The sequence below is a fragment of the Sinocyclocheilus grahami genome, unplaced genomic scaffold, assembly GCF_001515645.1.
Source record: "Sinocyclocheilus grahami isolate Dianchi unplaced genomic scaffold, SAMN03320097.WGS_v1.1 scaffold492.1, whole genome shotgun sequence".
NCBI classification, from domain to species: Eukaryota; Metazoa; Chordata; class Actinopteri; order Cypriniformes; family Cyprinidae; genus Sinocyclocheilus; species Sinocyclocheilus grahami.
This window is the reverse complement of record NW_015505671.1, coordinates 387,358-398,462: the sequence shown is the minus strand read 5'-3', so window position 1 is coordinate 398,462 and position 11,105 is coordinate 387,358. Positions and strand designations below refer to the sequence as shown.

At 39.4% G+C, this 11,105-nt stretch overlaps 1 protein-coding gene across 1 annotated transcript in view; it reads right to left on the bottom strand.

Moving 5' to 3' along the window:
* Window positions 1-11,105, bottom strand: part of LOC107554146 (receptor-type tyrosine-protein phosphatase kappa-like) — a 170,263-nt gene that overhangs the window by 93,897 nt on the left and 65,261 nt on the right. Inside the window, exon 4 of the mRNA XM_016236573.1 lies at window positions 7,777-8,048. Within this exon, the coding sequence (XP_016092059.1) occupies window positions 7,777-8,048 (272 nt within the window). The remainder of the gene's footprint in view (window positions 1-7,776; window positions 8,049-11,105) is intronic.

Genomic DNA, 11,105 nt, shown 5'->3' with positions numbered 1-11,105 from the left:
GTAGGCGAGTAAATCAGCATAGGAAATAAACAAATTACAAGCATACATAAATAACAGAACAAAGATACAAACGAAATAAGCAGTGCTTTATATTTTTCAGGTAAGTCTAACAGTATTCAGGTACAGAAATCGAATAATCAAATGTAAAATAACACTGCATAGTCTTCACTGTATAAATAGAGATTTTTCTCTATGTGAGTTTTGTTGTTTGATTAACATTCATAACACAGAAAGCCTCAGGAACATTAAACTGCTGTGAACAATATACCGTTACACATCCATTTTCTTTCTTGATTATTTCCCTTCGCCTAAGCCATAAGCATCTGTGTTTACAAGGATACTTGCAGAGCACAGTATTTCAGGCACAAATAGATGCAGAAGTGAACATAATTCAGTGTTCACGTGCATCTGCGTGGCTCTCACCGTGTCTACCACTGTGTCTACACCGGAGGCGAGCGGCGCGGCGCGACAAAATACAATAGAACCCATTATAATCAGTGATCACGACATCAGCAGCACGACAAATCCCAGACAGTAAACTAATGCCACGTTCTCTTTATGATGTACTGACACAAAGTTCAAATGACTGACAACGGTCGCTTTGTCGCGTCCAGACAGAGTTTGGGGCTGTTCACATGTCGCACCTAAAAATGCGTGGGAAAACGCCAGTCGCGCCGCTTTCTCCTTCTTTCCAAAGCGCTCGGGAGCTTGCGTGGCATCTGCCGTTGCTAAGCAACCGTGACCGTATATATAATTTGTGTGTGTATGTGTTACGATATAACTAATGAGGTCATATTCAGAAGACAATGAAACCGAAAATAAATAGCGTTGAAACGGGAAGTGAAGTAAACAGAAGAGAATGACAAAATAACGGTCCACATAACACAACATAAACCTGACAATAAGATCGTTAGGCTATCGTTAGCCTATATGTATAACAGTTAGCCTAGTTGTAATCTGATCTCTTAATCTGACTGGACAAGAGACTTTCTAATGATATTTCCACCTGCGCGCGTTCTAGACGGGCTGTCAGGCAGTGCAGTTACAGTGTTGCGCCACAAGGTGGAGGAAAGGGACTGTCATTCAACTACACGTTCAAAAACGCTGATTCATTCAATTCAAAGAGACGTAATGAAACACGCTGCTGAAATCATTTTAACTTTGAGTGCCACTTTAGAAGGCTCAGCTGACCAGCTATGCGTCGATGCTAAGACAGAGATTTCGCTTTCCTTGGACATGACAACTTATTTTCACAAATATATATGACTCGGCCTGGAGGACAGACGCAAGTAATCGCACGCGCTCAGTCGATCTCTCTCTCATTCACTGTCTGTTTAGGCTTGTTAAGTGCAAATCTACGAAGCCTCTGTACAAATCAGCATGGTACACATTATGTTATCATTTTTAACTTGTTTAATATGCAGTCCACATGCATGAAGTGTAAAACGAGAAGGGCATAACCTTACGAAAAAATAAAACACGCAAAAAATGCTGCGGTTCTTGCATTCCTCTGCGGTTTGCTCGTCAATAGTATTGGTATTGCGATATTGCAGTTATCGCGACAGCCCTATGTCTTCATTACAGTTTTTTTCAACTGCTTACACACAAAATCTTCACTTATCACACAATTTCTGAGAGCTGACACTCAAACACCAGAACCACGCACCAAATCTGCAAAACCATTCACAAAATCATACAATAATTCTAAGCCTTTAAATTTCATAAAACACTTTTTTCAAAACACAACACACAGTTCTCTATGTAACAAAAATCTAATAGGAATGAATATTATGGCAAAGGTGTTTGCAAATGTTTGCTTTTGAGATGTGAGGCATTTTGCATTTTGTGTGTGCAATTCTTGGATTTGTGTGTAAAGTTTGGAAAAAAAGAGGCAAAGTTTTGAAAATGTGTGAAAGCAGCTGAAAAAACTGTAATATGATCAGTAGACTAGTTGTTCAGCTAACCAAACTCAAAAAAATGGTTAACTATAGTTTGTGAGTTAAACAAATGAAGAGTTTGGTTCCAAAAGGCTATAAATCCATTTTGATTGATTTGAGTAAAAATGTGCCAAGAAAGTGGCAAGATGAAAACCACTATTTTCTGTTTCAAACTTTCACATAGCATCTTTAGGTTATAATAACATTACAATTTCAAATCCAGATTTTGATTTTCAAAGATTTATTACAAAATTGTATTATTTTTTCCCCAAAATGCAATAAATCCATTGAATCAATATAAAAGTTATTTTTCATATAGAAACTGTTGAAAATACACAACATAGTAAGTTGATCCACATATGGCAGCCTCTGAACTTGGTCAGTTCTAATCTTATATACAGGCACTGGACTAAAAATACATTCAATCAGTCATCGCTCCCAAAATGAATTCAACGGGTCATCTTGTTAATGCTATAAATTAATTACAACAATAAAATACAATTTCATCATGAACAACATCACATTAGACCACAGAAATTCCAAAATGACATTCCCCTTACATTCAACTTCCAAAAGTGCATTCATCTTTGCCATGTTACATTCATTTAGTTGACTAGTGCTATACGCTGTATTAAAAAAAAACATTAATGGCATAAATATAAACACTTACAGTGACAAGCTATGCAATATCGCATTCATAATCGAATGCGACTCATCTTTGATTATGAAAGCGCTATTGCAGTGATCTACGGCTCTGTGTATTAAACGCCGCTCCATCTGAAAGCACCAGTGCGTGGAATGGTGCGCTGTGATTGGTTGAGCAGATATATAGCATTCTGCAGAGAAGGGAGACTGGCGTTTGTCGCGGTTTGGAAAAAAAGGGAGAAAACATGACAGAATAACTCGGCGGATATCGCATTTTGCGTAAAATTTAAAATTGACTTTTCAATACCGACCAGATGCAAATACTGATTTTGGCGGAAACTCTTTTTTTTTTTTTTAAATGGCGTATATTGCGTTTTGGAACCAAACTCTTCAGATATACTTAATATCATTTTATAATATAATATAAAAAAATATAATATAATACCTTAAATTTTATTCCCACAAACATTTATTGATAATGCTCTTATGCTTTTGCTTAAAATTGTTATAAAACATAATAATTTGTAACATTTTAGATTACAAGCATTTTCCCTTAATAACTCCTAAAGGTAGTTGATGTAGTTGTTAAGTTTAGGTATGGGGTCGGGTTAAGGGATGTAGAATATGCTCGTGCAGAATAAGGCATTAATATGTGCTTTAATAAAGTAATAAGCCCCAAGAAGCCGTGGCTTACAGTGAATGTATAACAGCTAAAGGGCCTTGTTAGGTACGACGCAAAGCAGAGAGCCTAAAACCCCCTTAGCTGTTATAAATTCACTGTAAACCACGGTTTCACGGTGCTTATTGCTTTTATAAAATGGTTATTCCATATACGCAGTAAGGTTTCACAGAATAAAACAAATAAAGCAAATAACTTGCAAATAAAGTGTAATGGTAATAAAAACAGTATTCTTCCAAACTATGTAGCTCCTCAGAAACAGTTGTGGTTGCAACAAAGTGGTTGCAGAGCAACACACAGAAGTAAACAAAGGTGTGTGTTACTTTGTAGTGTAATTTACAACAGCTTCGAACGCGGCTCAGCCAATCAGAATCAAGGACTGGAACTATCTATTTTATAAAAGTAACTAACAAACAGCCAGTACGCTAGAAATATACATGCTAATTAGCAACTAGTTAATAGTGAATAGTATTCCCTAATCTAAAGTGTTACCAAAGAAATAGAAGTCTGGAAAAGAATGTTCTTAAAAATCAAGGTACATAAGCTCTTATAGTTAGGACAACCAGTTTGTCTAAAATCTGAAAAGGTAAGATGTTTCATGAATTTATGGGGTTGTTTTAAAATATGAAGCACATCATAACACCAGATACATAATACTTATTACTATTACTAGTGCACAGGTACTCTGAGGTGACAACAATGATCGATGATCACTCAAGGAAATATCGGAGAACTACTTAAGAATTTTTCAAGAACTGCATTTAGGAACATTCTTGCAAACTTCAAATTTATTTTAAAGGAGACATATTATGCCCCTTTTTACAATATGTAATATAAGTCTCTGGTGTCCCCAGAATGTGTCTGTGAAGTTTCAGCTCAAAATACTCCACAGATCATCTATTACATCATTTTGAAAATGCCTATTTTGAGTGGAAGCAGAAACACGCTGTTTTTCGGGCCTGTCTCTTTAAATGCAAATGAGCTGCTGCTCCCCGCCCCCTTTTCCAGAATAGAACTGCGCCTTTACATCTCAGACCTGCTAAAAACATCTGTTATAGTTCTGATTATCATGTTTATCACGCTGAAATCATGTGTTTCAAAACATATAACTTCTGATATAGGGTTTTCTGAGTGCACACAACCGAAGCACACGCACAGAAAGCGGCTGTCACAGCATGCGAGTACTAAACTAAGTTCTCATTCACACACAAGTTTACCTTAAAAACACACGAGTTACAAAAACAGTGGGTTATGTCTGTGAAGGTAAACAGCTGAGAAATAAATCGCATGTTTATTTTAGATCTGTGTGGCAGCAGCAATATACAGTAAATACATCAATAAATGCACTGCTCTGTTGTCTCGTCTGAGGCTGGGACTCTAAACAGTGTTCTGTGCTCGTCTGTGCAGACAAACACAACAGTTAGCATGTTTTGCTCAAACTTTAGCCATGGCATTAGAACTGGTACACCGTTGTAGCTTGCGAAATCAAAATGACAGCGTCGTGGGTGTAAACGTACAGATGAAGGGGCAGTAATATTATAATGAGATCCCTTTGCCACGTCACCAAGTGAGCGAAATCAGACGCGCTGGTTTTCTCAGACGCTTGCAGAAAAAGGCTTCCCAAAACAAAGTTACTGAGTTAATATTTTTCACGTTTGCTTGGTTGGTAGATGCACCGGGGACCTGATTATAGCACTTACAACCTGGAAAAGTCAGATTTTCATGATATGTCACCTTTAAAGGGGTCATATGATGCGATTTAAATTTTTCCTTTCTCTTTGAAGTGTTACAAGCTCTTAATGCATAAAGAAGATCTGTAAAGTTGCAAAGACTTAAAGTCTCAAATCAACAGAGATATTTTTTATAAAAGTTAAGAGTCAACCACGCCTACCTAAAACGCCTCGTTCTTACACGCCCCCACGCATAAAGAAGATCTGTAAAGTTGCAAAGACTTAAAGTCTCAAATCAACAGAGATATTTTTTATAAAAGTTAAGAGTCAACCACGCCTACCTAAAACGCCTCGTTCTTACACGCCCCCACGTCTACCTCACAATGTGGGAAGATTTGCATAATGCCGCCCAAATGTTCACGCAAAGAAAGAAGGCAGTAACTTTATTCTCACTGTAGTATTGTTGTTGTTGCCACCATGTCGTGAAGGCGCTGTGTTTCGTTGTGAAAACAAAACTACTTTGTTTGGTCTTCCAAAAGAGGACGATATCCAGTAGTTAATTAATTTCAAGCCAGTAGTTAATTAATTAGTCAATTAGCTAGACGGTTTAGGGTTAAAACACACAAACACACACACACACACATCCCTACTGATGACACATTTCTGTTCGTGTCCTCAAAGAAGATTATTGAAGAACACATCATAAGCCAGAGAAACCACAAAGGAGCATGAATGTTACTTGGCTTAGAAAAAATAAAAACTTATTCTCTCAAGTTTAACGATATTCAATCATTCATGAGAACTGAAGGATGACCGAAGGAACACGTGCAATGCCTTAACTCATTCCCTTTGATAGCATTAATGACGCTCGCGCTCGTGAACGCAGACAGAGCTCCTCAGACGCTTCAGTTCGGCGCTCTGGCGTGATTTCTGACAATCTGACATCAAATAATAAAAAGCAACTGAGGGCAGGTGTCCAGCTCATTAAGCGAGTCCGTTTGACGCGGTGACTAACGATCTGATCGGGGGGATGAAGACACCCTCGGGAGATATCGGTGGAAAAAACAAAACCAAAGTGAATCAGGACTTAAGCTAAAATAAACTGGACTCCAGCAACAGATTTGACTCATCAGTGCCTAATTAAAGAGGACAAGAAATAACAAGCCCACACCAGGCTTTAGAGATGAACTACGAGAGAGAGAGTGTAATAAAGGGACGTAACATGCCTGGACTCATTAGAAAGGACACGTCTCCGGGGGGTTTGGAGGGGCAGCAGGTGGAAACTCTATACTGTGAGAAATCAAATCGAGACATGAAGAAACAAGCCCCTCTGATCCATTAGCTCGTCTTGGAAATATCATGCAATATTAATCACAACAGCACCTCCCCGATTCTCCGAGCATGACGTGTAATGCGTGCAAGCGGCCAGCAGAGGCGTCTATCTGCACGCTCCCCACAGGTGTGTTTACATTTAGGGCTGATAAAGCAAACAGATGGCCGCTATAAAGACTACAGCTCAACTACTGCACCCTAAACCTGTGGAAAGACCAGATGAACATCCTGCATGAAAACCCTGTATCATCACGGTGTTTACAGTTCTGTCTCTCACGCAGAAAGATAGACAGCAGAGCAAGACAGAGGGGAGATCAGTCAAGACTCCCAATTAGTCTGAACACAGACGGAGGCTTTCAGTATTCACTGTCTCACACACACACACACACACACACACGGCAAACACTGACACATACACACCCACATCCACCACTGATTAAAACAAGAGAGAAGTTACTGATTATCATAGTAGTTGTATTCAGGAGATGAAATATTACTTTCAAACAGCTTGAAGCAACAGTGAAAAGCTATTGTACTGAAAAACAAAAAGTCCCGTGAAGGAGCTCCACTGACCCAGAGAGACATTTCACCTGTGGAAAACATTACTGAGAGCCGTTACTGTGATCACTGGGAGCATTTTGTGAGTATGACAGAACTACAAAAGAAAAGCTGAACAGAACCTCTGCATTCCCATAAATCAACCGGTCTACGCCAATACCACATACAAGCGAAACATCCATTGTGATTTTGTTCCTCATACTTTTGTTTAGAGGGCTTGACGGCAGGAATGTGTTACCACACAGAGTTTAAGAGTTATGACGATGCAAAAAAAAAAAAACTTTCCAGCTCAGAGTCTGGTGCTGCATTTGCACTGAGGTAAAAGTCAGTTTGCAGTTAGTATCTGTGCATCAGATTTGCTGATCAGATAAACATATCATGTTAATAGAGTGCATTTGTGCCCATTCACTTTTTCTGCAGCGTTGGAAGTATTTTTTCCATTCATTTTTCCCAGAGTGCTCATGAATGACATAATCGAGTTAAAAATGATCTATATGAATCTATAAAGTTGTTGTTGTGTGTGTGAGTGAGTGGTTCAGGTATACCCTATACGTTAGGGGGACAACATGTCCCCGCAAAGATGGCAATATCCAAAATCCTTGGAATCCTTGGAATATAATCCTTGGAAACAAGCGTATAAATCATACAGAAATAAGTTTTTGGTTATATGGTTATAAATAAAACAATACAGTTTAGGTTTATTGCAAAATGTACATATACATACACAATCATTTTAAGTATCTTGAGAGTTCATAAAAAACAAGTTGCTATATTGTCAATGGAGCATATAACATCAATTAACAACCAGTAGGGTCTGTCTTTAAAGGTTTATAAATTAGCATTAAACATCAATTTCTCTATGCAGAAAATGTTTTTACTTCCGGAACCCGACTGCTTTATTCTATGGAAAACATACTCACACTGCATCGTTTGATTGGCTGAACGATTTGCATACCTGATACTCATTGGGCCAAAAAGTGCTGACAGCAAGCTCCGCCTTCATCCAGCCTTTGCCTGTGCAGGAAGTGACGTTCCAGATGGGATTGGCCAGAGGCCCTTTATTGACCTTCACCAGGATGTTGAGCGTACCGGGGCTGGAGCCGTCGGGGCAGTGCAGAAGATAGTTGAAGTCGATGCAGTGAGTGTCATTTTCTTTCATCACGGGCAGCTGCAGGCGAGCCTTTTCTCCGTAATCGTGCTGCGAGGTGTCCACCATCATGTACGAGCCTGGAGGGCAACAAGAATGGAGAGAGAAAACACAGGTGAGCTGGGATTATGAGCTCTTTTCCAAACACTAGTGAGCTGCTTTGCTATCTACTCCCTATATAGGCAGCATCCTCACCAAAATGGAGCCTCATTAGTGTGATTTGGAGCTTATGAGCAGCATTGCATCTTATGGAGTTTTGAGGTTATTAGGGCTGGGACAATAAATCGATGCATCGCTATTTGTGGATCGATTTCGAGATTTTGCGAATGCATCGCGATTCTCACTGGAATCGATTCTGAGATTAGTTTTTAACAGCTGATGGCGCTCTACTCTAGTTTTTAACTGCACACCTACATGCTAAAGAAGAAGAGCTCTTGAGCGTTCGACTGAGTAATGTAAGTAGTTAAATGTACTTGCACCTCAGCTTTTATGCTTTTATAACGCAAGATGAATTTAAACACAGCCCACTGTGAACACTCTTGTAATTCGCTTCAACCTTTTCAAACTTTATGAATTATTATTTTAGGTTCAAGTGGTGCGTGTGTAAGGAACTGGAAGCAAGCAGAATACGGCGGCTTCTAAAGCACGCAGTGCCATCTGCTGTTAAAAACTAAGCTCAGAATCGATTCAAGAGAGAATCACGAAAATCGATACGGAATAATTTCTCGATTAACAATGCATCGATTTATTGTCACAGCCCTAGAGGTTAGCATGTTGCAATATGAATAAAGTATACTTGTAGTTGACATTTTCATCTTTTTTGCCTGTTGCAAAGCATCAACGATTCAATGATTCTTAAAATCAAGATGGATTTTTTTACTTCATGCATGACATTTTCTCTCTGAACTTAACACGTCTGAAATATTCCCAAATGAACTGAATCGAGAGCTTGGGCAACAAAACCGAATCAGCTTCCCAGCTCTAGGTATTGAACCATATTTTGTGTCGTAAAAAAAACAAAAACAAAGAGTAAAACTGTGTTGAGTGAAAACCATTTGCTAAAAACCAAGTGAAGAAAACAAATCGTTTGAGAAATCGTGGGGATTCTAGCAGGAATGCACCAAGATATAAACTCAGGCATGAGGACCCAATATTTCTGAAGTTCAGAATCAAAGACTCTCTCATACACTTGGCAGTTGGCTGTGTGCTGATTACTGAACGCTTTTATAATCACTCCACCGGAGAAATGGTTCCACGCTATCGGCCAAGACGCACAGGCCCATATAGGATCTGGTTCCAGTTCTTTAAGCATGTGATTGCACTGAGAGGAAACCGTTTCAAATCTCAAGCGCCCAGAGGATGGACATCAGGCGGAGAGAGGACAGACTTCACCACCATTTGTCTAAATGAGCATACATCTGTTCATCTGTCTCTCCACGGCCAGGAGGAGATATGACCAGCTCTCTCTCTTTGATCCCCATCTTCTGTCAGAGATACCATCTACATGAAATCCACCCTCTTTACTGTCTAAACAAACTCCCCTGGCCATGCTGTGTGCTCTTCATCAGCTGCGTGTTATTCCAGATTCAGACTCTTTCAAGTGTAATAACTTTCTCTGTCTCTGAAATGACTTTTTCCCCTGATGTAAGCATTGGTCATGTGGGTGGGGGAAAATAATCTTACATAAAACATGAAGTCCTGACTCTCAGCTGCAATCAAGGCCATTGTAAAATGCTGATAAACACATGGATCTATATGAAACAAAACTATTTATATATGAGTAAGATACAAGTAAATCAATTTTAAATAAACAAATGCTTTTCTTTTGAACTTTCTATTCATCAAAGAATCCTAAAAAACAACGTGTCGCGTTTTCTGCAGAAATATTGTGCAGCACAACTGTTTTTAACATTGATAATAATAAGAAATGTTTCTTGAGCAGCAAATCAGACTGGAGTAATGATGCTGAAAATGTAGCTTTGATCACAGCAATCAATTACTTTTTACAAGAAAATATTACAATAAAAAACTGTTGTTTAAGATTGTAATACTATTTTACAATATTACTATTTTTACTGTATTTTTGATCAAATAAACATAGCCTCGCTGAACAGAAAATAATCTTACCGACCCCAAACTACTGAAAGGTATTCTCTATATCACCTGGTGGAACCATTTTAGGTTACACTTTATTTCGATAGTCCACTTTAGACATTCTACTAACTTTAAGTAACTTTGTAACTACATGTCAACTACATGTCAACTAATTCTCATTAATTTGCAACTACATGTCTACTAACTCTCAGAGTAGACGGTTAGGGTAGGTTTAGGGTTAGTAGAATAAGTTGACAAAGAAAGTGTAAGAAGATATTAAGCAGACAGTCTACTAATACTCTACTAACTGCTAGTTGACATGTAGTTGCAAAGTTACTTACTGTTAATAGAATGTCTAAAGTGGACTATCGAAATAAAGTGTTACCCGATTTTATTACAATTATTATTATTACTACATGTAAATATTAATTAAATGTATTTTATCGTATCAGTGTTTGTATAATAAGACACTTGTTCTGTGCACTTGATTTTACTATCAAAATCACCTCTCACTTGTAACGCAAAGCATAGAGGAATATATTAACCAATAATATATGTCCAATATCCACCAAATCCCAGTAGCTGAAATGAATTACATAACACTGTGTACATTAAATGAGTTGCAGGGGGCGTGGACAAACTCGCTGCCGGCCGCCTGGGCCGTGGAGGGACGGCTGCCATCCGTAAGGGAGCGGAGGAGTCGCCGCCGTTCACCTGAGGTCGGAGCCTGCTGCCATCCGCCATGATGGGGAGGAGCAGGGAACGGGGGCCTCCTGCCGGCTGCCCAAACCCGGAGGAGCCGTCGCCGTCCACCGGGCGGCGGAGGAGTGTCGGGCCGTCCACTGAGGGCTATCCAGTGCCGCCGCCAGGTATCGCGGAAGAGCTTACCCAGCTGGTGGAGGGCCGAGCGGCAGTGTGTCTGGGAACCGGACCCAGAATTTTTTTTCCCTCTCTCCCCTCTCTTGTCTCTGTCTCTGCTCATCCTTCCGTCTCCTTTTCTCTTGCCTCGTCTGTCTGTCCTTACCCCCAGGTACGCTGTGGCT